The sequence below is a fragment of the Pelodiscus sinensis genome, chromosome 1 (assembly GCF_049634645.1).
Source record: "Pelodiscus sinensis isolate JC-2024 chromosome 1, ASM4963464v1, whole genome shotgun sequence".
NCBI classification, from domain to species: Eukaryota; Metazoa; Chordata; order Testudines; family Trionychidae; genus Pelodiscus; species Pelodiscus sinensis.
This window is the reverse complement of record NC_134711.1, coordinates 23,623,099-23,650,849: the sequence shown is the minus strand read 5'-3', so window position 1 is coordinate 23,650,849 and position 27,751 is coordinate 23,623,099. Positions and strand designations below refer to the sequence as shown.

The 27,751-nt window shown below is 43.9% G+C and overlaps 3 protein-coding genes across 5 annotated transcripts in view; 2 read left to right on the top strand and 1 right to left on the bottom strand.

Annotated features, from left to right (window-relative positions):
• RELN (reelin) overlaps positions 1–10,874 on the top strand; it is a 491,382-nt gene extending 480,508 nt beyond the window's left edge. For both annotated transcript variants that reach the window (XM_006137543.3, XM_075926876.1), the window contains one exon: positions 9,687–10,874. In XM_006137543.3, coding sequence (XP_006137605.2) covers positions 9,687–9,783 — 97 coding nt within the window. In that variant the 3' untranslated portion in view covers positions 9,784–10,874. The remainder of the gene's footprint in view (positions 1–9,686) is intronic.
• The window catches only part of LOC142819370 (uncharacterized), a 38,087-nt gene continuing 20,395 nt past the window's right edge, over positions 10,060–27,751 (bottom strand). The window contains exons 2-3 of the mRNA XM_075905936.1: positions 16,915–19,097; positions 10,060–10,064 (exon numbers count right to left, since the gene is read on the bottom strand). Of these exons, the coding sequence (XP_075762051.1) occupies positions 10,060–10,064; positions 16,915–18,238 (1,329 nt within the window). The 5' untranslated portion in view covers positions 18,239–19,097. The remainder of the gene's footprint in view (positions 10,065–16,914; positions 19,098–27,751) is intronic.
• Positions 13,016–27,751, top strand: part of SLC26A5 (solute carrier family 26 member 5) — a 43,401-nt gene continuing 28,665 nt past the window's right edge. The window contains exons 1-3 of one of the 2 annotated variants that reach the window (XM_006137539.4): positions 13,016–13,171; positions 24,536–24,746; positions 25,282–25,421. In XM_006137539.4, coding sequence (XP_006137601.2) covers positions 24,592–24,746; positions 25,282–25,421 — 295 coding nt within the window. In that variant the 5' untranslated portion in view covers positions 13,016–13,171; positions 24,536–24,591. Of the gene's footprint in view, positions 13,172–13,220; positions 13,650–24,535; positions 24,747–25,281; positions 25,422–27,751 lie in introns of those variants that run through there. The other variant, XM_006137540.4, reaches the window with a different exon arrangement.

Genomic DNA, 27,751 nt, shown 5'->3' with positions numbered 1-27,751 from the left:
AGTTTTGGGCAGATTCCTTTCATGATCAATGAATGTGACCCTTCTTAGAATAAAAAATAATTCTTCCCCCACCTTCCTCTCCTACAAGAAGAATGCTTATTCTGTACCCAAGTACCTCTACCCTAAAAACAGCCTGCGTCCAGCTCTGCATTGCATTTGCACTTCAGTTTTTCTCTGCATATAATCACAGTCTGTCTGCTGCACAATAAAACCACGCACCTTTTCTGCATGTGCTTCTTGAAAAGCCATTTCTTTGTAAACAGGGTGGCCCCTTAATAACCTATAAAGCAGTGGTCTCCAACCTTTTTAAGCACAAAATCACTTTTTGAATTTAAGTGCAATCCAGGATCTACCTCAAACCCAAATATCCTTGCCCAGCCTTCTTCTCACACCTTCTCCGAGGCCCCACCCTTGCTCACTCCATCCTCCCTCCCTCCCCCACCTTCATTCACTATCAGGCAACCGGCAGAGGGCTGAGGTGCGGGGGAGAGGGATGCAGGCTCTGATCTCGGGTTAAAGGATTTGGAGTGTGGGAGGGACTCTGAGCTGAGTCTGGGGCAGGAAGTTGTGGTCCAGAAGGGGGTTCAAGGTGCAGGGTCTGGGAGGGAGTTTGGGTGCAGAGGGACTCAGGGCTAGGACAGGGGTTTGAGATGCAGGAGGGGTTCAGGACCAGGGCTGGAGTTCGGAATGCAGGCTTCAATTGGGCATCACATACTACAGGTGGCTTCTGGATGATGGTACAGTGGTGCAAAGGCAGGCTCACCCCTACCTTGGCCCTACACCACTCCCAAAAGCAGCTAGCAAACACTTTTCATCCCCATCCCTCTTTTGCTCTGTGGAGGTGAGGTACAGGACGGGGGGAGAAGGGCACCCAGTTTTCAGCACCCCCTCCTCTTCTTCCCATGCCTTGCATAGCAAGCAGGAGGCTCCTGGGGGGTGGGAGGCAGCTCCAAGGCAAAATGCAGGAGCAGCATGGCAATGCTGAGGGGTAGATGAAGTGCTGGCACTTAATAGCCTCCTTGCCAAACCTGCCAGGATCACCTGTCAAAGGCTCCAAGATCTACCAGTAGATCCCGATTTACTGGTTGGTGACCACTGCTATAAAGAAATAGTGAGCTCTGACCAAATGTATTCAGAACTGAAATGGAATAAATTGCAAACTAAGGGTCTGATCCTTCATTCTTTATGCACCCAAAACTCCCATTGACATCTTTGGGAATTTTCGATGTGCAAGAAATGTAGGATATGGTCCCCATCCCCCCCCCCCCAAAAAAAAATTTTTTTGTTAATTTTGCAATAATAAAAACAGAATTAATCCCTCCATAAACCATCACTTCATGCTATTCATTATCAAGATACTCTTACATTTTGGCACGGATTATTTGTTGAGGATTTTATGTTGCATTTGTTGCAAAGAATTTTTATGCTTTTTTTTCAATATCCAAATACAAGTTATATCTTATAGCTGTAACAAAACATGTTCATTTGGGAAAACATTTTCATTTGCTTCATGTCTTTAGCAGAAAGCAATGCTTTGAAACATATTTCACTAAATAATATTGAAAATATTTATAATAAAGAAAAGGAATAATAAGAATGTTAAACCATTGTCTTCAGAGTTGCAAGTTTTATGGCAAATTTATGGTGCAGGTTGTGCTTTGAAGATGGTCTTTTACTGTGTTTCTTAAAAATTGCATGATGATTTTTTATAGAAAATAAAAATATAAATGTTGATTTCAAAAATCAGGAAATAATCTGTTCAATTTTTATTTTCAAAAGAGATGAAAAATCCTATATTGCCTCTAAACCTCATCAGGCTTTTATGACTAATCACAGTGCAGCATTCATTGAAAGGCATTTTCTAATTTGTGTTGTATTTCATTATTTGCTGTCATTGGTTTTACACTAGAGTAAGGTAAGTACTTTCCCTGAATTAATATCACATATGTGTTAGTAGTACAGCTATGGTACTTTTAAAGATTCTAACCCTGTATTTTATCAATGACGATATTTTGTGGGAAAAAGAGCAGTCTCCTTTGTACTCTCAAAGAGGTGAGCATGCATTGTTGACTCATCAAGGCCCAAACCCTGCAGTTATTCCTCACTGTCTGATTCTGCAGGGTTCTTAGTGCCATTAGGAGTTAAAGTTTGCAGGATATGTTCAGCAACTCACCCAACCAAACTTTCAGTTAAGACAGTATGAGTTTTAACTAAGAATTTAGAGCCCTGATCATGATAGGTGCTGGACCCTACCTAAGAGTTCCGGAGTGCTCCCAACAATCCTTGAAGTAGGTCAGAACTGAGGATACTTAGCAACTCTTGGAATCTGGCCCTTAGATCTGAGGAATAATTCCCAGAATTTTCAATAAATTAGAATTACAGAATGAGTTCTAGGGAAAAATTATCTACGTTGTGTCCATAAGCATGCACAGTACATATATGCAGTGATGCATGCCCATGTAATTAAGAATAGCAATAAGTTTGAGTGAGTTGTTATAACAGTACCACTTTTCACAGCCATAGTTATGCAGCCTGCATTTGTAATCACCATAGTAGCTAGAAACATAGGGTAAGTTCGAACTAGGGTGGTTAATGTAGTCAATCGAAGTTGCAAATGAAGCCCGGGATTTAAATATCATTTGCATCTTGCTGGGCACTGCCATTTTTAAATCCCCGCCATTTTTGAATTTGAATTAGGCTTTCAAACTACCTACTCCGTGCCGCGTGTAGCAGTGGGCACGGAGTCCGAACTACCGGGGATTTTAAAATGGCGGCCCCCGACAAGATGCAAATGAAGCCCGGGATATTTAAATCCCGGGCTTCATTTGCAACTTCGATTGACTACATTAACCACCCTAGTTCGAACTAGGGTGGTAGTGTAGACATACCCATAGGTTTTAATACTGATCTTATTGAAACCAATGGAGGTTTTGCCACTGACTTCAGTTGGGCCAGGGTCTTGCCTGAGTCTATTACCCTTCTTAGGGGAGTTATAACTCATCTGCAAAATGTGCTGCACGCTAAACACTAATATATTTATTTATCAGACCATGTTGCCTTTCATTTTTTAAAAGGCCTGATTTAGGTTAAACTTTGGTTTGGCACCCAGAAGCCTTTGTTTCTGATGTGCCATGTCAGTTCAAAATACAAATGACAAAAACAAGCAATGGTCTTAGAATAGGTGCATATTATTTACCAAATGTTCTTATTTGCTTAGCTGTTTTATTTAAAACAAAAAATGTAGGATAATAGTCCAAAATGTACTTTAAGACATTTATATTTTAAAAAGTCCTGTTAAAATACTGAGGCTTAAAAGACATATACAAAGTAATTCCTCATAAATTACTTTATTGTTCGTGCTTACTAAGCAAACACAACATGGCTCTTCATTATATTATATCTGTTCCTGATCTGCTCTCTTCACATTGTTGTAACTCCAGTTGCATCTATAGAATTACTCAGAATTTACTAGTGTAAATTGGAGAAGTATAAGTTCCCATATTTTTTTAAAATACAAACATATGGCCCTTTAAGGGAACAGTTTGGACTGTGCAATAATTGTATCTTAGGTTTTCTTACTGCTCCCTCTGTCAATGATCCACAGCTAACTAGTCTTTGGGAGGATTTACACCTCACCTTCTATCTGTACTCTTCATCCATGATCTGGTAAGGGCACTGAAGATGCACCAAAGAATCAGTGCATGCTGATGAACATTGGAAATTCTATTGTGCACTTTCACTGACATTATAATGGTGTCTAAGTTCCCTTTGTGGTTGAAACAATTCCACTCAGAGCCCATAATATTTGAGGTGGGGATTGTTTCTCCCTATATAGCTTTACAGTGCCTTGCACACTGTGTATGGCTTTATAATATAAATAATAACAACAGCATAGCTATAGAGTCTTAATGACAATTTTGTTTATTTATAAAAATAGGAGGAAAAGTTCAGTGCTTCTATATAAAAACAACATTAAAGGGCTTCTTTACAGACACTACATACAATGAATGTAGAATTACTCCTTCTGATATGGCTTTATGATATAGCTATTAAGGAGATCTTATATAGCTCTACAGGTTGAACCTCTCTAGTCCAGCACCTTCCGAACCTGGCCAGTGCCAAACCAGAGAATTTGCCCAACCACAGGAAGTAAATTAGAGCTAAGCGACAGCACAGAACACTGAAAGCCAGAAGGAGTGGCTGTAAACAAACTTTATGGGACAATGGAAAAACTTGACCAAACCCATGAAAAGTGGACATTCAGCTAACTAAAATTATGCATAAGGATGTTGCCAGACCAGAGTGTGCTGGATGAGAGGTTGAAACCTATATTAGGCTTTGTTCTCTTATCAATGTATGATGTTAACTTCCATTATAGTTAAAATATATATGCATATATCTCCACCCCAGTCCATAGATAGCAGACTATATTTTTATATGCTGCACTAAAGGTTAGATACAACTTGTATGAAGGCAATGAGAATCTCCATCAGCTTCAATGATCAGTGAATCAACCCTTCAAGCCCTAACTAATTTGTACCAAAATCCATGGAAAGACTACCACAGACTTCAGTAGAAGTGAGATTGGTTCCTATCAGACAAATGAAGGACTAAGCATTAGCTTTATTGTTGTTTTGGGGGTTGGGTTTGTTTGCAGGGACTTTTTTTTTACTGCAGTTTTGATGTTTGAATTAATGTAGCAAAACATATGAATGCCTTCCTTGAGGGATACAACAAATACATTTCACTGCCTTATAAAATAACCTGGATTAATGCATTAGTAAGTCAAAATTAGTAGCTGCTTCTGGCCTATAACTCCTGTGATGACCTTTTCTATATTTATTTATTTCCTTAAAATGTCTGCAGCATAATTATTATTGCTTAAGTCTTGTTAATGTCATTACATTTAAGCCAGTAAGAGATTTTAGATAAAGATGATAGTGTAATAAGAATTGTTAAAGAACATTTTGAGCTACTTGTTCTTTTGAAAAATATATTTGATTTGTCTTAGATTATAAGATGGCAGGAAAATAAAGGTGCAGAAGAAACATTAGCTTTGCCAATCATTGTCAATCTCTCATAAAACTATAATAAATGATTATAGTGCAGAAATTCCCTTTCTGGGTGAAAGCCAGGTGAAATCAAGCTCAAATGTTGAACAAAAAACCCCTCTTAAATGAAAGATGTTCTAGCATAATGGGTACTGTAACAATGCAAGGGTTTCTATTGTCTCCATTCCCACCAGAAGCTGAATGGCTTGAAAAACTGGGCAGGCAGGGTTATAGCATACATTATTTTAATGTAGTCTAGTAAATTAAGTCCTCAGTTAGTTGTTGAAAGGGGGACAATTTTGAAGTCAATTTTATTTAGGTGGTTTCTTTATAAATAGTAGAACTTTTTCCTGCTAATGGGGGTTCATGCTTATTTTGAGAAATGTGTTTAATCTTCTTTTTATAGGGGCCATAGTCACTAAAAAATAAGCTTATGCACTTGGAAGTAGGAGGGCTATTGATCATTTACTTTTAAATGCTGGGTATTTACTTTATCATTCACAATGGAAATTTACCACCCTGCCCGGCCTCATCAAAAAGAGTTAATTGTGAAACCTGCTGCCAATTTTTTATTTCATGTATCATCTTTATAATAAAACTTCCTGCGCTACCTGGGTTGTGGGCCTCCAATAACAGCAAGTCCATCTGAAGCATAGGTAAATAGGCCAAGCCACCAGCATTCTTTTCATCACTAGGGGATCAAAACCAACCCCACTACCTTCAAAACAGGCTAATCAATGCTGGAGGGGCAGAGCCAAACCAGCCAGAAGCTGTGTGGACTCCACTAAAACATATTGCTATCTTTCCATGGAATCACAGTGTTCCCTTCATGGATGCATAGGGCTGAAAATTGCACCACCTTGAATCCACAAGGGTGAATCTGACCTTGAGATGATCTTGCATCCACTGAAACCAGTATTGTTGGCTGTACTTAGAGTCTGATTGTGGATGTTGGATTAATATGGCTTCCTGGGTAGCCTTGAGAGAATATTAACAGTGTGTTGCAAATAGTGTACAGCAGGACTACTCAACTTTGGAAGCCCCGGGGCCACAATGATACTCACAGCACATGCCGAGGGCTGCAACTTAAGTGTGGCTGTATATACATGCAAATATATATGCAAATAGCTTCTTTCACACTGACGGGCATGAATACAAAGATTAAGGCAAGACTACACAACACGCAGGCCCCATTTAAGTCAGTTCTGCTGATATTAATAAAATGCAATATTTACCCAATTTCTACCCATAGCCCTGGTGTACAGAAAGGATAGTGCAGTAGCCTTAAGCATCAGGATTGTAATATTTGGAATTCCTAGATCAAAGCCTGACAGGTTCAACACTGCCCTGTAGTATACTGAGTGACATTCTTCTGTGCAGTTTCTTATGTGGGACCTTTCAGATGAGACTTTAAAAATGAGTCCCTTGCTGCAGTGTATGAACATTATATTCTCCATGGCACCTTCTTTTCATTTTTAAAAGTAGGGGTTTCATCCCAGGGTCCTGACCAATATATCTGTCCCTTCCCTTCTCTTCCCTTCCCAGTGTTGTGCCATAGTGGTTGTCACGCTCCTCCAGCCCTGAACTGGTTGCTTTAAAGCAGTGGTTCTCAAACTGCAGTCTGCGGACCACTAGTGGTCCAAGGCTGCCTTCCAGGTGATACGTGGCTGAAGCTCAGCCCCCCTTCCTTTCTCCTTCTCCCAGCAGCAGTGGGGAGCCTGCACTGGTGCTCCAGCCTCATGTCTTCCCGCCACACCCCCAGCAAGATTAGATTGCCAGCACTGGCTTCCCTCTGGGAGGGGGAGACAAAGCCTCAACCCTCCCCACCAGACCCAGCTTTCAGAGAAGAAGCAGAGCCTCCCATCCCTGCAGGAAGAACAGCAGTGCATGGACACATTGCCTGTAGGCTTTCCCCATTGCTCCCATTGGCTGGAATCGAGCCAATGGGAGCAGCAGGAGGTTATGCCTGGAATATGGTGCCTGCATGGGGCACAAAATCAAATAAGTGCTCCCCCCTCATACCCAGACCCTGCACCTCCATGCCCCTCATGCACCTCTCCCCAACGAGACCCTGCACCCCCAGCCTCCTCCTGCATCCTTTCCCTGACCAGACACCTACACCCAGCCCAGTCCTACACCCTTCCCCCTAGCCAGACATCCTACTCCCAGCCTGCTCCTGCACACTCTCTTGCTCTTACACCATATTCCTTGGTCAGACACCTACCTCCAGCCCTCCTATACTCCTGCACCCAACCCCCACCCTGCTCCTGCACTCTCCCTCCTGCCCACACACTGCACCCTCCCTTTCTCTTGTTCCCTCCCCTCTGGCCAGACACCCTATTCCCAGCCTGCTTCTGCACCCTACCTCGCACCCTCACCCATTCCTGCATCCCACCTCCAACCCAGATCCTGCACCCCATCCCTATCCCACTCACTGGCATCCCTGTCCCACACACTGAACCCTTCATTTTAGTCCCCACCCCAGAGCCTAAGAGGGTCCACAAAATCCACTAACTCCAGAACCCCAGAAAAGTAAATCTAGTCTCAGGGAAGCCATGAATCTCAGTCCTCCCTGTCCCTTCCTCTCACCCTGTGGGGCTGGAGAACAAGAGGAGTGAGGTTTCTCAGTTGGGGACCACATCAGTGAGGACTGGGAGTTTTTGGAGGAGTTTCTTTGCTTCTCACTTGTGTGGTCCACAACTGATTTTTTTGAGGGTCAGTGCCCCTCCACTCAAAAAAGTTTCCCCACTCTTGCTATAAATAAAACATTGAAACCTTTTGCGTTGGACATAAATTAACCTTTTACTTAGTTTTAAATGAAGTTTGATAAACTAATATGAGAAAGTTAAAATGCTTAATCTATTTAATAATGTAAATTAAACCATTCTCCCTAGTTTCAGCACTAGCAAAATGGGTTGAGTGTAATTATGTATTTAATGGTGAGTTTCCATTAGCAACTGGTGGTCTGTAGAAAGGTTTGCATTGAGACAGGTGAGCCACAGGCCAAAAGTTTGAGAACCATTGCTTTAAAGTGATGTGTGTGTATGGGTAGTGAAATAGTTTGTGAGCAGGCATGAAAAGTTCTAGTGTAACATCAAATATTTGTATTCTGTGCAGTAGGTATATTTTCATCCTCATCATAACTCCAAATGGATTTTGCCTGTAGCTTTAAATGAGACTTGTATTATACCAATGGTACTAATGAGAACTATAAGCTGGAATATATCAGGTCGGTCTGGGCACCGCTGAGAGTGTTGGATCAGGGCAAATTGTTCAAAACCAGGGCTACTTAGAACCGAAGACTGGGGTTCTCCTCTATAAGACACCAAACCGGTCACACAGAGCACTTCAGCTGCCAATCTGGCCAGCAGGATGCCTCACAAATAGGGTTGCCAGGTGTCCAGTTTTGAACCAGACAGTCCAGTATTTGAGCTTTCTGTTCGGGAAACAAATTGAAAAAATATAAATGAAAAAATATAAATGTCCGGTATTTTCTAAATAAGATGTAATGTAGATTGTGATGTAATGTCAAGTGTGTCCAGTATTTTTGTTGAAACCGTCTGGCAACCCTACTCACAAACAAAACCCCTCAGACACCCCAGCTTTACCTGTCCCAGAACCAGACCTACACCTTACATCAATGAGAGGTTATAAAATCTCACCAACTCTGAACAGTTTCTCCCAGTCCCAAAGGACCAGCCACAGTCCTAGGTCAATTTATATCTTGAATCTTACCCAAAAGAGCACACTGTGCCAATCCTTTACAATCTAAAATCTAAAGGTTTATTAATAAATGTAAAAAGGCTGGAGTGCAGTGTGGGACCCGGCACAAGCCAGGAATCAAATGTCCTGGCTCACGCTAGGTCCACCCCATTGCACTTCTGATTTTTAAATGTATTAATAGCTGGCAGGCTCTTAATTCATTTAAAAAGCAGAGGCGCAGCGTCTGAAACTGGGCATGAGCTGGAAATCAACTGATTCCTGGCTTGCGCCTGGTCCCCGTTACCCCCCTGCTTCCTCTGCCCCCTGGGGACATGGTGCTGGGGGGGAACCAGCTTTTAACCACATACGTATATAGGTATTCAATAATACAGAAATGTTCATACTAACAACTGAGTAACATCAGCCTGAATTCATAAACCACCACAATAGCAACGCCAGAAGTTGGGGAGGTGCAGTAGTATTTTTCTGCTGCACTCGAGAAGGGTGGTAAACAGCATCTCTCCCACTTAGGAGTCTATGAGAGGGATGCAGATTTTTGGAGTATAAATCAGGCTTACAGAAATGCACTATGTTGGGAGTAGATAGAGTGCATACAGCTTGAGTGAATCTGGCCCTAAGCCCCCATCAGAGGTAATTAATTTAAACTCTTGCTCTAGTTTTGACAAACTGAATTGTAACCAAAATCAAGGTGGTCTTGAGTCTCAATTGCCTTGCGCCTTCCACAGCTGCACTAACATGCCAGCAGATCCAAATGGAAGCATTTTACATCACTTTACAGAGGTAGAAAAGACTGTAGAAAGTGTAAGATGGTGGAGAATCTGGGCCCCCAGCTTATGTCTCTGAAGGCAATTTGAAAATGGATGCAAAGAGAGTGACATTCTTTTCCTCCTCTCTCCTTTTTGCTTTTAACAGCACTCGCAAACAAAATTACATGATGAATTTTTCACGGCAACATGGTCTCAGGCATTTCTACAACAGAAGACGAAGGTCACTTAGACGATATCCATGAAGAAACAAGAAATATATATTTTCCTCCCAACATGTGATGTGTTGCTTTCCATTCTTTAAATCTTAGCACTGCATCTGGTATCAGGACTTTTCTGCAACTGGCTTGGTGAATAATGAAAAGCCTCTCTCGAGGCAGAGTATACACCACTTTTTTCGCACTGTGAACTAATGAGAAGTGACTTATTTTCTCATAGGTAAATGTTTTACTGTTGATGTGTCTGTGAAAATTGTGACCTGTTGTAATATCAGTTACAGTGGCAGTATGGGAAGTAAGCAACTAATCTGTTTAACAGGAAAAAAGTTTAAGCACAAAGACTTTTTCAGATTTTATGTTTTAAAAACTACATATTAAATACAGTATTTAACATTCTTTGTCACATAGCTATTTAAATGCACTTGTATTTCAGCTTTGTATCATATTTTATATGATTAAATTATCATTGTCTTCTTCGTATTCTCTTCTACAACATGACACATTGGCACTGTATTTACTTGTTATGTTGTAATCTTTTGCTGCTGATTTTGGGCTATTTACACTCTGATAACATGCATAAAGCAATCTGCAATACCTACTCAAGAAGGTAATTGCAAAAGTAGTTGTAAAGCCGTTGATCTCCTTGTCTTACTCTTTGATATATCTGTTGGTTAGCATTGTTTTGTGGATAAGAAGAATGCTTGACATTTAAACTTTTTTTACTAAGCTGTGGATAAAACCCCAAACAGAAGTTCTCATTTTCTTCTCAAAAGGTAAAACAGTTCTCTGTGGCTGATTTACTAACAATAACTGCCATTTGATGTCTGTAGTAATGAAGTGATTTGTAAAGTGAACGTTTCATCGTGTTCTATTTGGTGTTCGTTTCTATTGCGGGTCATGTTTGTATCTTCTGATAAAGTTGTAACTACACCAGCAACATTATAATGCCCCTATAAGCCCTAAGCTGTCTATTATCATAAATAAAATGTTTCACTATATGGTGAACCAAGCAAAAGATCCATGCTTCAATAAAGTTGATAAACAAGTTTGATGTTAAGATTTTTCAGGCCATTGTGTCCTAAATAAAATTGTTTGATAAGGGATTCGGTTTGCTCACTCAGCTTCTGTGAGATATACAAACATACACTCTGGGCAACAAGGGGTTAAGGAACTACTCTGGGCCCACCTGCCCCACCACACCATACATGTACCAAATGTGTCTACTGGAGGAGGATTTAAAAGGCAGGGAATTGCTCATTTGGTAGCAGACCAGAGAACAGAGCGGACTTGTATTTCCAGGAGAGAAGAGCTGAGGGAGGGAGCAGGCAGACTCCCTCCCTAAACAAGTGCTCAAAGGCCCCTCACTGAGGGAAGGGAGGACCTTCTGCAAAGACAGTCTGAAAGGGAAGCATTCCCGCCTGTCTCTCTCTCATGAACTGCAGACTTGTTGAATAACCTGTATTTTGTTTGGACTCCCTCAGGGGTGGCCCTAGGATTGAGGGCCATGCTACAAGAGGAAGTAGTTGACACCTCATAGAATCATAGAATTGGAAGAGACCTCAGGAGGTCATGGAGTCCAACCCTCTACCCAAAGCAGGACCTACCCAAACTAAATCATTCCAGCCAGGGCTTTGTCAAGCCAGGACTTAAAAACCTCTAGGGATGGAGATTCTACTACTTACCTATGTAACCCGTTCTAGTGCTTTACCACCCTCCTAATACCATAGTTTTTCCTAATATCCAACCTACACCTCCCCCACTGCAACTTAAGACCATTGCTCCTCATTCTCTGTTACCACTGAGAACAGCCTCTCTCCATCCTCTTTGAAACCTCCATTTAGCTGGTTAAAAGCTGCTATCAAATCTCCCCCCAATCTTCTCTTCTGTAGACTAAATAAGCCCAAATCTCTCAGCCTCTCCTCATAAATCATGTGCTCCAGACCCTCAATCATTTTTGTTGTCCTACAATGTGTCCACATACTTTCTGCACTTCTCTTTGTTGAGCCTCATCAGATTTCTTTTGGCCCAATCCTTCAATTTGTCTAGGTCACTCTGGACCCCCATGAGTGTCCCTACCCTCCAATGTGTCTAACTCTCCCCCTAGTTTAGTATCATCAGCGAACTTGCTGAGGGTGCAATCCATCCCCTCATCCAGGTCATTAACAAAGATGTTGAACAAAACCGGCCCTAGAAACAACCCAAGGGGCACTCTACTTGATACTGACTGCCAACCAGACATTGAGCCATTGATCACTACCTCTTGAGCCCAACAATTTATCCAGCTTTCTATCCACCAATTTATCCAGCTTTCTATCCATTTATCTAATCCATACTTCCTTAACTTGCTGGCAAGAATGCTGTGGGAGACCATATCAAAAGCTTTGCTAAAGTCAAGATATGTCATGTCCACCACCTTCCCCATAGCCACAGAATCAGTGACCTTGTCGTAGAAGGCAATCAGGCTGGTCAGGAATAACTTGTCTTTGGTGAATCCATGTTGACTATTCCTGATCATTCCTCTCCTCCAAGTGCTTCCAAATGGAATCTGTGATGATCCCCTCCATGAGTTTTCCAGGGACTGAGGTGAGGCTGACCAATCTGTAATTCCCTGGATTGTCCTTCTTCTCTTTTTTAAAGATAGGCACTAAATTTGCCTTTTTCCAGTTATTCGGGACCAGTTATCCAGTTATGCCGGAACAGGAGCAGCATAGTATTTCCGCAAAAAGCACTGATTTCTTACAGTAGGAAGTCAGCGCTTTTGCGGAAATTCAAGCTGCCAGTGTAGACAGCTGGCAAGTTTTTCCAGAAAAGCCCGTGTGTGGGGGGGGGGGGGGGTTTAATATCTTGGATGGGCACACTTCTGTTGGAGAGAGAGGGGCGCCTTCGTGCTACCCCCAGCAGTGGCCAGAAAGCCTGGCTCGTGGCTAGAACGTCGCTACTAGCAGCAGCAGAGGCCAAGACCTGACATAAAGGGGTGGCGGCGACTCGCCCTGTTCCAATCACACTGAACATTTCCGCCGGAGCCTTTCACTGCTAAGCCCGGCAAACAGCAACGGCAGAGGCACAAACGCTGCAAATAGCAACCCGGCGGAACCGAGCCCGGGGCCTCACAGGGGCCCGCGCGCTCCGCCCACCGCCGAACGCAGGCTCCGGGGCCCGCTGGGGACAGCGCGTGCTGCCCGGCTGACGCCGCTCTCACCTAGACCGCGGCGTTCCGGGGCCGGCGGCGCCCATTGGTGCAGAGGGAACTGGGGGACCAATGGGAAGGGGAACTACGACTCCCAGCCACGCTCGCGCCCTCAGCCGGCGGGCGGCGTGTGCGCTGCGGAGGGTAGCGCCGGCCGGGTGCTGGCGGCTCCCTGGGGAAGGGCGCGAGGTGACGTTGTCCCGGCGCCGAGGTTGGAAGCAGCGGGAGGTGCGTGCAGCCGGGGCCGAGGTTCGCGGCCGCTGGGGGCAGCGAGAAGCCTCCGGGGTTGGGGGGGCCCCTGGGCTGCTGCGAGTGCCCCGGCTCCGTAGGGCGGCCGGTGCGCAGGTGACGGCTGCCGGCCTGTCCTGGTCGCCCTCTGTCCGAGCCTCTGGGCTCCGGGTTCGGCCAGCCGGGGCCGGGAGTCGGACTAGGCTGCGCCCGCTAGCCCGGTGCCGCTGTGAGCGCCCCGTTAGGAGCGAGGTTAGGTGCGGCCGCTAGCTGCTCACGCCCCATCCAACCCCAGCGTGGGTGAGTGTGAAAGGCGACGGCGGGGGAGGCTGTTGTGACACAGGACCAGTCACTTCCGGGCAATGGAGCTAGTTAGTGACTTTATGCCTCGCAAAAGTGCCGCGGACTGTGGTGGCTGTTGATGCCAATACTCTGCCCTTCGGAGGGGACTTCCAGCCAGGAACTTTACTCCTGCACGGTGGGTCGATACGACAGGACCCTGGCTATCCCAGATTTGGGGGGCGGGAGGAACCTTTAGGGGATCAAATGAGCCTTCTCCACAACCTTGACCAGTCATATTAACCCACTGGTGAGAGAAAACATTTTCCTGGGCACGTCTGCTGTAATACAGCTCCGACTTCTGCATCATAACTTCATGGCTTCTAAGCAAAACTCTTCACACCCCTTATGAAAGCTATTATCACCTCTGCGAGTGCTGATAATTGAATTTATTACATGTAGCGTGAACTGGCCTGGGAAAACTGGCTGGCTTACTTAAGGAGGGGGCTTCAGCCCCTTGATTTGTGGAAGTTTTCAACCAGAAGGAAAAAACATTGTCAGAAGGTTACTTGTGTGTGTATAACTTTAATCTGCTATAGGTGTATTTAAGACTTGCTTATCTGAAATCCCCAGAAAACAGGAGGTTAGGTAAACAGTGGGATTTAGCTAAGTACATTTCTGCTGTATTAATAATCCTGTTTTATAAATAAGAAAATCGAGTAGTCACTTGCCCAGCTTCACACAGCAAGTCTGTGTGGGTATGTCTTTGCTGTAGTTAGCTTGAGTTAGCCTAACTTATGTAAGAGTAATTACACTAAAATAGCACTAGAGACAAGTAAGCATTAACATCTAGGGGCATATCAGACAGTTGTTAGCACTGCAGAAAGCTGTGCTGCATAATGAATTATTTCTTGGTGTATTGTTGGAGAATTTGCCTGCTCCTTTCTGGGAAATTGTAGAAAGGCATTGGAGGACTAGCAATAGTCAAATGAAGATAGTGTGAATTCATGCTGCAGAATGTCATAGCAAACAGGTTGTTTGCTGTAGCTTATATTGCTTTTGGCGAAATTGGTAATATTAAAATAGGCACTTTTGAAAGGGCCAAATTGATTTAGGCTATTCTGAGACTCCCACTCTCCAGTGTTACATTTGAAAAACTAATCAAAATTGAAACAAGATTTGACTGTCAGAAAATCAGCAAACTGCTTCAGCAACGCCTTACCCTCACATATGCCTTGAGGTTCTTGGTTTCAGGTTAAACCAATAACTGGTGTAAATCAAAAGCAACTCCTAAGTGTTCTCTCTTCACAGCATTTTTTGGTGTAGTTGTATTGTGGCTTCATTTTTGCAAAGCTTCAGAGTTACTTCTGGCCTATTGTGTTTATCAGCTGACACTTAAGGTGATACTTAAACCTTGCCCTGGAGTGTTAACCTTATTAGTGGTGTTATCAGCTGTAAGGGGAAATGCCAAGTTCAGACTCTGGTCATCTGAAGAAGTGGGTTTTACCCACAAAAGCTCATGATACTATTTACATGTTTTGTTAGTCTTTAAGGTGCTACTAGACTATTCGTTGTTTTTAAAATGTTTCCTATTACAGACTAACTCAACTACCCCTCTGAACCTCAGAATGTGAGTCTTCAGTTAAATACAGTTTACATCAGCTTCCTTGCATTACCCGCTTAGTTTTACTGAGCGGGAATCCTCAATGCTTCTGGAGAAATTTAATGCAGACTATTTTGCTTTGAAATCATCCACTTTCTGTGTAACCTTTGCAGTGTTTTATTGAGGAAGCTGATTTCCATTGCATGAGGAACACCAGGATCATGAAAGGTTCCACTTCTGAGCAAACAAGAGAGGGGAAGTGTTATCAGTTAGATAATGTAATCTTAAATAAATAGTAAGTGCATGAATGAAGGCAGAAGCTGTCATGGACCAAATCCTGCTCATAGAACCATCGAGGTTGATGACGTTGCTCATATGAGTAAGGCAGTTGGAATTTAGACCAAGGTGTATTGCACAAAAAATGTGCCTATAAAAATCTACATTAGAAGTAAAAGGAAAAAAATGGCTCTAAGTAAGGGGGTGAATGTTTAAAAAAAAAACCATTAAAAATAAAAAAACAACAAGTAGTCTGGTAGGGCTTTAAAGACTAACAAAACATGTAGATGGTATCGTGAGCTTTTGTGGGCAGAGCCCACTTCTTCAGATGACCAGAGTGTTGGATGTCCAGAAGCCCCCCCAAAAATAAGCAAGGGGTGAATGTTGCCCGGGTCTTTTTTCATCATAAATGTAGATTTAAGTTGTGATTTTGACGTAGGAAGGGGCTTCATTGGTCAAATGATAAAATCAGTGCCTGAACACCACACTTCCAGTTGCTACTACATCTTCCAGAAAGAATCCTCCAAAGAGTACAGTTTTTATTAGGCCAGATATGAGTTTCTCTGGGATCCTCTATTCAGCCTGTTCTGCTATGTAGGAAAGCCCATGTCCCTAATGGAACAATTAGGGAGAAATGATACTAAGGAATCCTTGGAGAGAGATTTCTCTCTTCTCTGATTTCAGAGGGATAGTCATGTTAATCTGTAACTGAAAAAAACTTTAAAAACGAGTAGTCCTGCAACACCCCTCTCAGGTTTTATCAGGAAGGGAGAGCACCTCATGTGGCCTGCTCATTCATTGTATAGTGATAGAAATGTAGCCGTGTTAGTCTGGGGTAGTTGAAGCAAAATGCAGGACAATGTAGCACTTTAAAGACTAACAAGATGGTTTATTAGATGATGAGCTTTCGTGGGCCAGACCCACTTCCTCAGATCAAATAGTGGAAGAAAGTAGTCACAACCATATATACCAAAGGATACAATTAAAAAAAATGAACAAATATGAAAAGGACAAATCACATTGCAGAACAGAAGGGGGATGCGGGGGGGGGGGAGGAAGGAAGGTAAGTGTCTGTGAATTGCTGATATTAAAGGTAGGGAGAGTGGGATGTTTGTGAGTTAATGGTATTACAGGTGATAATTGGGGAAACTGTCTTGGTAATGGGTGAGAAAGTTCAAAGACTTGTTAAGTCCTTGTTGGCAAGTGTCGAATTTTAACAATAATGACAGTTCAGAGGATTCCCTTTCAAGTGCAGATGTAAAAGGTCTTTGTATCAGAATGCAGGTGGCTAAGTCATTTAGAGAGTGTCCTTTCTGGTTAAAGTGGCAAGAAACTGTTTTCTCTTTGTGATCTTGTCTGATATCTGTTTTGTGGGCATTAATCCTTTGGCGAAGTGTCTGAGATGTTTGTCCAATGTACATAGCAGACGGACACTTTCGGCACATGATAGCATAGATTATATTTCTGGATGCGCAGGAATATGTGTTCTTGATCTTATAACTCACTTGGTTAGGTCCAATAATGGTATCAGCAGAATGAATATGTGGACAAAGCTGGCAACGGGGTTTGTTGCAAGGGAAGGTACCAGGGTTGGTATTAGTGCGGTATGTCCTGTGGTGGTTGGTAAGAATCATCTTGAGGTTAGGTGGTTGTCTATAGGAGACTATGGGTCTGTCTCCCAGAGCCTCTTTGAGTATGGTATCCTGTTCCAATATAGGCTGTAGTTTATTGATAATGTGTTGGACAGGTTTAAGTTGGGGGTTGTAGGTGATGACAAGTGGTGTTCTATTGTTGGTTTTCTTGGGTCTGTCTTGAAGTAGATGGTTTCTAGGTATTCGTCTGGCTCTTTCAATTTGCTTTTTTATTTCTCTGGGTGGGTAGTTGAGATTTATAAATGCTTGGTAGAGATCCTGAAGCTTCTGGTCTCTGTCAGTGGGGTTAGAGCAGATGCGGTTGTATCGAAGGGCTTGGCTATAGACGATGGATCGTGTGGTGTGTTCTGGATGGGAGCTGGATGCATGTAGGTAACTGTATGAGTCGGTGGGTTTTCTGTAGAGAGTGGTGTCTAATTTTCCATTGTTGATTTGTACGGTGGTGTCCAGGAAGTGGATCTCTCGTGTAGAATGGTCCAGGCTGAGGTTGATGGTGGGGTGTAGGTTGTTGAAATCTCTGTGGAATATCTCCAGTGTTTCTTGGCCATGTGTCCAGATCATAAAGATGTCATCGATGTACCATAGGTAGAGGAGGGGTGAAAGGGGACGGGAGTTGAGGAAACGTTGTTCTAGGTCAGCCATAAAGATGTTAGCATACTGTGGGGCCATGCGTGTACCCATGGCTGTGCCGCTGATCTGGAGGTATAAGTTGTTCTCAAACTGGAAATAATTGTGGGTGAGAACAAAGTTACATAGGTCTGCTATCAGGTTGGCAGTAGTGTCCTCTGGGATAGTGTTTCTAATTGCTTGTAATCCGTCTTCATGTGGGATGTTGGTATATAGAGCTTCTACATCCATGGTGGCAAGGATGGTATTATTGGGGAGGTTATCGATGTTTTGTAGTTTCCTTAGGAAGTCAGTAGTGTCTCGGAGATAGCTGGGGGTATTGGTTACGAAGGGTTTGAGAAGAGTGTCTACATAGCTGGATAGACCAGTAGTGAGCGTGCCAATACCAGAGATGATGGGACGTCCGGGGTGCCCAGGTTTATGGATCTTGGGAAGTAGATAGAACAATCCTGGTCGGGGGTCAGAAGGTGATTCTGTGAGGATTTGTTCCCGAGTAGCTGTGGGGAGGCTTTTAAGGAGACAGTGTAGTTTCTTTTGGTAGTCCAAGGTGGGGTCAGAGGGGAGAGGTTTGTAAAATGTGGTGTTCGAGAGTTGTCTGGTTGCCTCCTGGTTATAGTCGGCCTTATTCATAATGACCACAGCACCCCCTTTGTCAGCTGGTTTGATTACAATGTCTAGGTTGTTTTTGAGACTCTGGATGGCATGGTGTTCAGCGCGGCTAAGATTGTGTGTCGCTTGTTGTCATTTGCGAATAATGTCAGTCTGTGCGTTGTTGCGGAAGCTGTGTATATAGAAATCCAGATTGTAATTCCGACCGTCAGGGGGAGTCCATATAGAATTATTTTTCCTTTGGTGTTGGTAGGGGGGATCTGGTAGGTCAGATTGATGTTCAGTGGTGGTTTGGAAATATTCTCGGAGACGGAGGCAGCGAAAAAAAGCCTCAAGGTCACCACAAAATTGTATCCAGTTTGTGGGGGACGTGGGGCAGAAAGAGAGACCCCGGGACAAGACAGACTCTTCTGCTGGATTGAGTTTGTAGCTGGAGAGGTTAACAATATTATCCGGTGGGTTGAGGCAGTTGCTGTTGTAGCCAGTGGTATAGAGCAGGTTAGAAAATTTATTGTCTTTTCTTTGTTGTAGGGAATAGAAGTGTGTATAGTAGATTTCTTGTCTGGTGGAACAAAAGTCTTGCAAGGTGTCAGTCGGTGTGGATGTTTGTCTTGAGATGAGACGATCTAAGTTAGAAATGTCATTCTTGATGGTTTTCTGTTTCTTGTATAAAATACTTATCAGGTGGTTTCTTAATTTCTTGGATAGTGTGAGGCAGAGTCTTTCACTGTAGTCAGTGAAGTATGTTGATCTTAGTGGATTGTTCACTTTCAGTCCTTTGGGTACGATGTCCATTTTCTTGCACTTGGATAGAAAGATGATGTCTGTCTGTATCTGTGCGAGTTTCTTCATATGGTTGATGGATTTCCATTCCAAACGGCTAATAGATTGATTAAATAAATGTTTTAATGGATGGAAAATAAACAATCTTAGGAAGTTTGGCTAGGACTTTTTATGCATTGCGGATGGATTTTAAAAAAAAGACTCATAAATCTCTCACATCTTTCTTGATCATAATCCTTAATGTCAGAGCCTGTTAAAACAAAATCATGCCTGTTTGTTTTTTCTACCCTCCTTGCATAAAAAAAATGTATAAAAGATGCTAGGGACTGGCTGTTCTGAGATTAAATCTCTTAAACTCAAGCGCTTTAAATGATAAATTCCCTTCTCTGTGTGTTACAAACTGTGGAACAACATTTTGGGTTTGTGTGTGTAGCGTGAGACCTATATTAATGTTCTGTGCCTCCAAGTCAATAACTAGCGGTCTGACTTCACAATGCATCCCTAGGTCACTGATGCAGTCAGTCAACCCAGGCATTATTGTCTCTGGAGAAATGAACTTGGCTCATAGATTCATCCCCCTGCCAAATCCTGACCAACTCATTTCAGCATGATGAAATGGACATGAGTCAAACTCTGACCTTGGTTTCCCTCACCCCAATATTATGAGATTTGATTGAACATGTTTAACTATTTTACTCATATTGTGTGATCCAGCATTTCCTGCTAAAGCAAAGTTGTTGCTGAATTTAACAAGAGGGCCGTGATGAAGTGAGGATGGCAAGATCAGGCCCAGAGTCACCAGAGCTTCAAAAAAGAGAAAAGCAAATGATCAAATCTCCCTCTGTTTTCACTGTGACTGGGTTGGTTATGCTGAAAACAAGAGTCCACTTTTATTCGAACTTTGTGGAGGAGAGCTTGGGGTGCTTTGTTGTTTCAAGTGACCCATGATTAGAACTGTCTAATCAATGGAATATAAGTACTACTGTACCTCTTCCAAAAATGGGTATTAGTACCTATCACTGGTTGTCATGGAGAACACAAACAGCAGCTATTGAATGCTAAATAGCGTATTGAAAGGCTAATGAACTTGGTGCTATGGAACAAATCTTTAGAGCTAAAATATTTTAATCTTTGATGGAAAATAAGGTATAAAACATCAATTATATGGTCTGGGGAATTATAAACAAATTCTGTATGAGGCAACAGCGCGGGGTGGCAGGGGGCTCTCCGGGAGCGAGGCCAGGAGTGCACTGGATGCTGGCCCCACTACCAGTGACCATTGAATAATCGTGTAACCACAAAGATTTGTGTGGTTACTCGATAATTAAATTATATCTAACATCCCTACTATGCAGAGGTGTTCCAGGAGGCATAGTGACTCATCTGGATTGAGTTTTTCAACAGGTTACCTACAAAGTAGCAAAAGTTAATACTGTACACTGAAATATAAGTACAGTGTTTATATTATGAGAAAATAAGCAATGTTTCCGTAACAGTGTGCTGTGCCACATTTGTGTTTTTGTGTCTGACTTTGTAAGAAAATAGATTGTGAGGTGAAACTTAGGGGTACACAAGACAGATTGGACACCCGAAAGGGGTACTGTAGTCTAAGGTGGAGAACCACTGATTTAGACTTTGACTATACAGGCACTTTCATTGGCTTTTTCTACATTGCTGAGTTGAAAGCTTTACCAAGGCAGTGTGGTCATGGCATCAGCACTGGGAGAGAGCTCCCCTGGCATGGGTAGATAAACCACCTCCCCAAGGAAAGTAGCTAACAGTGTTGGGTAGGGATGTAAAATCCTGGTTAATTGGTTAACTTGTTAAACATGTTTACCTGTTTAACCAATTAAAGGGGAAGTGGGCAAGGAGCTACTCCAGACCCACTGTACTGGAGCAGCCCCCCTTTCTCCCCCCCCCCCCCCCCCCCGCCTTGGCTGGGCTGGAGTGGCCCCCTGCTGGTGACAAGGACTACTCTGGCTGGTTGGTAGGAACAGCCCCTGCCTGCGGTGGAGAAAGGGGGCTAGGCTAGGCCCAGCATGGACAGGGGCTGTTCTGACTGGCAGGTGGGAGCAGACGCTGCCTGTGTTGGCCTCTTCAGGGCTAGAGCAGCTCCCTGCCCACGGTAGGTGGAGAGCTGTTCCAGCCCCTTATCAGTTAACCATTCACACCCCTACTGCTGGGAGCCCCTTTACACTGGTGCTTTACAGTGCTGTAACTTGCTGTGATCGGGAGGAAGAGGAGGAGGTGTTTTTTCATGTCCCTGAGCAAGGAAGTTCCAGCACAATAAAGTGGCAGTGTAGACAAATCCATTGTTAAAATTTTTGCTGTTCAAGAGTGTGGAAAAACCACTTCCCTGAATAACAAAAGCTTAATGACAGAATGCACCAGCGTAGATGGCGCTGCGTTGGTAGGGCTGCGTTCTTGGTGATGACGAAACTACCAACTGTCATTGAGGGTGGCTTAAGTTGTTGCTGGGAGAGCTCTCTTCTGGTAAGGGAGAGCAACTACAGAGCACAGGTTATGAAGGTGTGTTTGGAGTGGCAAAGCCACACCATTGTAAGGTACAGGGTGTAGACCAGGGTCGGCAACCTATGGCGCACAAGCCAATTTTCAGCGGCACATGGGGTGGAAGCTCAGCCCCACCACTCCTCCTCCGTGCGGCCGCTGGAGAGCCCTCCTTCTTCTCCACAGCAGGTTAGGCTGCGGTTGGAAGAGGCAGCATTGGGGCTGAGGCTCCTTAGCAGCAACTCCCACTGGGAGTGGGAGACAAAGCCTCAACCCTCCACACCAGACCTGGCTTGCAGGGAAGAAGCGGAGTCAGAAGTGGCTCCGCATGCTGACGCTACCCTTCCCCCATCCCTCTGGAGGAACAGTAGTGCATGGTTGCACTGCCTGGAGGCTTTCCCCATTGCTCCCATTGGCCAATGGGAGCAGCAGGAGAGCATGCCTGGAATATGGTGTCTGCGCAGGGAGCAGAAGCAAGTAAGTGCAGACCCTGCACCTCTATGCCCCTCATGCACCACTCCCCACCAAGACACTGCACCCCCAACCCACTCCTGCACCTTCCCCCTTAGTCAGACACCCTGCTCCTGCACCCTCCCTCCTGGCCACACACTGCACCCTTCCTTGTTCCTGCACCCTCCCCCTTAGCCAGACACCCTACTCCTATCCTGCTCCTTCACCCTCCCTCCTGGCCATACGCTGCATCCTCCCTTGCTCTTGTTCCCTCACCCCAGTCAGACACCCTACCCATATCCCCCTTCCCTCTCTCTCCCCCGTCGTCCACTTCTTCACCCTGCCTCTTGACCAGACACCCTATTCCGAGCCTGCTCTTGCACTCTACCTCCCACCCAGTTTGTGTACCTCCATCCCTATCCCACTCACTGGCAGCCCTCTCCCGCACACTGAACCCTTCATTTTCGTCCCTGTCCCAGAGCCTGGGGGGGAGGGGAGGAGGGTTCCTCAAAATTCACTAATTCTGGAACCTCAAAAAAGTAAATCTCGCCTGGGAAGCCCTGAATCTCAGTCCTCCCTGTCCCTTCCCTTTGCCCTGTGGGGCTGGAGAACCAGAGAAGTGAGAGGTCTCATTTGGGGTGCCACATCAGTGAGGGTTGGGGGGGTTTTGGAAGAGGTTTTTTTTTGTTTTGGTTTGGTTGTTTTGCTTCTCGCATGTGTGGTCCCCAACTAATTTTTCTGTGGGTCAGTGGCCCCTAGGTTCCCCACCCCTGCCATAAATAAAGAAAACATTGAAACCTTTTGTGTTAGATGTAAATTAACATTTTACTTTATTAAAATGAAATTTGATAAACCTAACATGAGAGAGCTAAAACGCTTAATCTGTTTAATAATGTAAATTATAAACCATTCTCCCTAGCTGCAACACTAGCAAAATGGCTCGGATGTAATTATTGGTGAGTTTCCATTAGCAACTGTTGGTCTGTGAATAGGTTTGGATTCAGCCAGATGGGCCACGGGCCAAAAAACTTAAGAGCCACTGCTATAAAGTATTAAGAAACTTGGAAGTCAAACATAAATAATAGCTGACACAGACATTGAGAGACTAATTATTTTATGTTAATGAGGGTTGTGCCTACTTCCATCCCCCACTTGACAGAGTGTATTGTCAGACTAGCTGAAATAGCTTTAAAAAACAGCGAATAGTCTTGAATCACCTTAGAGAGTAACAAAAAAAGTAGGTGGTATCATGAACTTTTTTGGATTCACCTGAAGAAGTGGGTTGTGCCTGTGAAAGCTCAAGATACCGTCTATATTTTTGTTAGTCTCTAAGGTGCTGCAGGACTATTTGCTGTTTTTTCAGTTAGTGTGTCTAGACTACCTCCTTTTTTGAGAGAGGGATTTAAATTAGGCACGTCAATATTGCAGATGAAGCCGGGATTGAATTTCTCGTGCTTCATTTGCATAATGGCAGCTGCCGCTTTTTTCGAAATGGGGCTTTTTTTAAAAAAAAAATGGCAGTTTAGACTGGAATCTTTCGAAAATAAAAACCTTTTTTTTGAAAGATCCTGTAAACCTCATTTTTGAGGAGTACAGGATCTTTCGAAAAAGGATTTTATTTTTGAAAGATTTCTGTCTAAACTGTCAGTTTTCTTTCGAAAAAACCCCGTTTTGGAAAAAAGTGGAGGCTGCCATCATGGAAATGAAGCACAGAAAAATCAAATTCCGGCTTCATTTGCAATATCGACGTGCCTAATTTACATCCCTTTCTCGAAACAGGGATGTAGTCTAGACACACCCTTACAGACTAACACGGCGCTGAGGGGAGGGGAGAGCACCGGCCTCGGGCGCGCGGCACTTGGCGGGGGAGGAGAGCGCTGGCCTCGGGTGCGCGGCACTTGGCGGGGGGGGGGAGCGCCGGCCTCGGGCGCGCGGCGCTTGGCGGCGGGGGAGAGCGCCGCCCCCGGGCGCGCGGCTATGGGGGGCTCCGCCCCCGGGCACGCAAGTGTCCCCGCCCCCTGGCGCCCAGCAGGCGAACGGCCACGCCCCCTGGCGCCCGGCAACCTCAAATGGTTGGGGACCACTGGCTTAGAGTAAAGAGAAGCAAATTTTAAGTTAGTCTGTATTTGTATTTGACTTTCAGCTCCTTGTACTAACAGTTACTGTTTATAAAGAGAGGTAGCAGGAAATAACTCAGAAATAACACATTTTCCTAAAATGTTGCAATCCTCTTTAGAAAGACTGTGGTTAGGGAAAGGGGAAGAACAGACGAAAGTGAATTTAACCCTCTGTGTTAAATTTGAGTTTCCATACTTGCAAAATAATTGATGCAGGAGATTTTTACCTGAAAGAGAAAGGTAGAAATATTCTCTTCTGTTTAACAAAGACCACAACTGTGATTTTTACGGCTGCTATACAAGCTGACTGGTCAATGCATTTATTAACGCACTCATCACTGTAGCATTGGAGTCCTTTAAATCAAACTGAAGTCCTTAAAGCATATTAGAAGGAACCCCGAAACTAGATGTTCAAGAGAGAACAATAATGAGCTAAACTATATGTTTATATATGTCTAAGGCTTTTTTGTAGGGACTTTGGAGTGGCTCTTCTGTTCCTGATAACTGAAATGTACTATGGAACATGATCAAGAACCTGAAGAGTGCCTTGTGCAAACCCAGATGTACTGTGTGAAGAGACCTGTATATAACCAAGAATTGTTAGAAGGGCAGCTGCACAAGAAGGAAAAGACGCCTCAACCTCTTAGCCAGAAGATAGCACACTCTTGTCGGTACGGATTGTGCGTGTTTTTATGTCTTCTACAGGTTGAACCTCTCTAGTCTGGCACCCTCAGGACCTGGTTGGTGCAGAAGCAAAGAATTTGTTGAACCACAGGAAGTCAATGCTGTCTAGCAGCATTACCAACGTTGCCACTGCTTACTGGGCTCCTAGAGACATTTAGAAGTAAATTAGAACTAAATAACAGCACAGAACACTGAATCAGAACTGGGGGCCATAAGAAAATTATGGGACTGTGGGTCAAATTATGCCACACCCATGATAAGTAGACATCCAGCTAACTGAAATAATCTCGGACCACAGAGGTTGCTGGACCAGAGGGTGGCAGATTAGAGAGGTTCAACCTGTAGGACCTTTCAAATTCTTTCTTAATTGATCTGCATGCCTGATTATTCACTTATCCTAAAATAAAATAAGCAAATCAAAACTAATGGTCTGCAAGAACTTGGGAGCAAGAGGATAGGTTCTGTAATCTTTTTAATCTCCCTCTGATATAATCTGCCTCCTTTCCCTTTGTGTATTTTCAGTTGTTCTTCCAAGAAAGCCAAGTCTCATCTCTATAGTTTTTTACCGATTTTAAAATGGCTTCCCCGTTATCCAGTGAAAGCGTATTTGTTAGGAGACATAGTCTCTGGTATAAGCACTGGGGTTATGCAGCTTCCTCAAGGTGAGTAAAGGTCTGTAATTGTATTGTCTTTCTAGTGCATCATGTGTGTCTTCTTGTGGCAGTGATCTGGATGATGGTGCGTTAATGCCACAATAATGGACTTTGCTTTGCGCACACACTGCATGGAGATCACACATGAATAATCCAGCCATTGAATCATGCTACATTTCTCCCTGTAGTCAAAAGAGCCCACTACTAAATATTTGCAAAGTATGTCAGCATGTGAGTAATCCTGTTGGAGTCATGGAGTCAGAGAGACTATTCATGGTATGTTAAATGCCATGTTAATAAAAGATCTTCATTACTTCTCCCTTCACTTACCTATTCATCGAGATATTAGTGGCAGGTCCCCTCTTCTCCACAGCAATTGTACAGGTCACTGGCACCTAGCGTGTTCTGGGAATACCAATGTGTAGTGCAAGATTGGCTTGACACCTCTGTCTAGACTAGAGCAACTTCAGTGATATTAGGAGCCAGAGACTGATCCTTATCTTTTCCTTTATGACATAGTGGTTACTCCTGGTTACTCCTTTTTTTCTCTCCTGCTCAGCCAGTGTAGAGTAGTAGGTGGTGATGCCTGTGTTTTGTGGAGAGAAGCTTAATGATAGGAGTGAAAATCCACTGAAATGACTTGGAAATCCTACTCCACTTCCCCTGCAAGAAAAATAAAGTATTTGTGGCAGGAACTGTCTCTTCTCTGCCCCAGAAGGGTTTTTTCGGAACGGGGAAATCCATATTTGCTGTTACACTAGCGCTGGTGCTTCAACATTAATGGGAACACTCATGTAGCCTAGACCCAGTTCACCATCTGCATTTTATCACCAGGTCTTTCAGAACCACTTGTAAAAATACTAACCTACTTCTCAATACTAGTGGCAGCAATGATCTGCACACCAATGGGATTGCTACAGTGAATTCCCTTTACTTCGGTTTGAAGTTGCGTCACTAGATCATGCTCTGCTTTTTGAATAGAGAGAAATCTTAGAATGAGTAAAAGGGTCATCTATGTCTGAGTTTTTTCCAGGTGACATCACTTCTATGTATTGTAAGAATCAAACCCTACCCTCTGGAAAAAAGCTTTTATTTCTTTTTTGATTGTGTAGTCCATTAGTTTTATGCATTTCTCAATTTAACTTAAGGATTTTTATACTGGGTGCAGACTTCTTTTTATTTTTGCAAATTTTATACAATCTGTAGTTGTAGTTGCATTTAATGATAAATGTTCAAAATATTTTAAATAAGACACTAGCTGGACAGACTATTCATATGTGTCAGTCAAAGGCATTATATGTCTGTTATGTGTGGTAAACACCAACTATTGCACTCTTAAGGTATGTCTACACTACAGCGTTAATTCGAGTTAGCTTAATTTGAATTAACTATTTTGAAATAGCGCATTCACATTGAGTGGACCCTGAACTGAAGTTAAGGCTGGCCGGAACCAGTGCTGGCAGGGCATCTGGTTAGGATGCTGCCTGAGGCTAACTGAGCTCCGTGCTTAAAGGGACGCTACCCCCACCCCAGACAGACAGTTCTCAGGGTTCCCTGCTTGCTTGTCTACCTCGATGAGGGACAGCAAAGCAGTCCTGTCTTGAAGTGCCTTGAGTGCCCACACTCGGGACACCACAGCACTCGGCCACATGGAGCCAGAGCTGCTCCTGGGCATGCTGGTGCATCTCGTGGGGTCGTTACCATCAGACTAGCTGCTCTTGCTGCAGGCTGCCATCTGGGGGGTCCATCAGGAGGCTGTCAGGATCCAGGAGGCCATGCAGCAGAGCATCCACCCTGAGGAGCCCTCAGAGCCACCCCAGTCCTCCCCACCGGGGGCTCGTGCCCCATTCCTCCCTCACGTCCTTCCATTTTACCCCTTCCTAGTCCCCCTTCCTGATGTCAAACAAAAGACACATATGTTCAAAAATAGAAACTGGGTTTATTGAACAAAACTGGGGGGGAGGGGGGGATGAACCTCTGGGGAGACTGGGAAAAGGAGGTGGGAGAGGGGAGGAGGGAGCTGGAAGGGGGAAGCCAGGGGAAGAAGGAGGAGGGGAAGCTTAGGGTTGAGGGTCTTGCCAGGCCAACTTGATTTTCATGCAAGCCTGCTCCTGATCTTTTTTTTTTTCTGCCAAAAAACCCAGAAGTTTCTGTTTTTACTCCATTGGTATATTAGTGGGAGAAATAAGGTCAAGAGATTAAATATTGGTTGTTTCCCTGTATTTTACATGTGAGCCAAATTTGTGTTAACTTGCACTATGGTGCAACCCCAATGATCCTAGTGTGGTTGTATGAGTGTAAATCAGTAAAAATTGGCATGTACGTTTGGCAAAGGATGT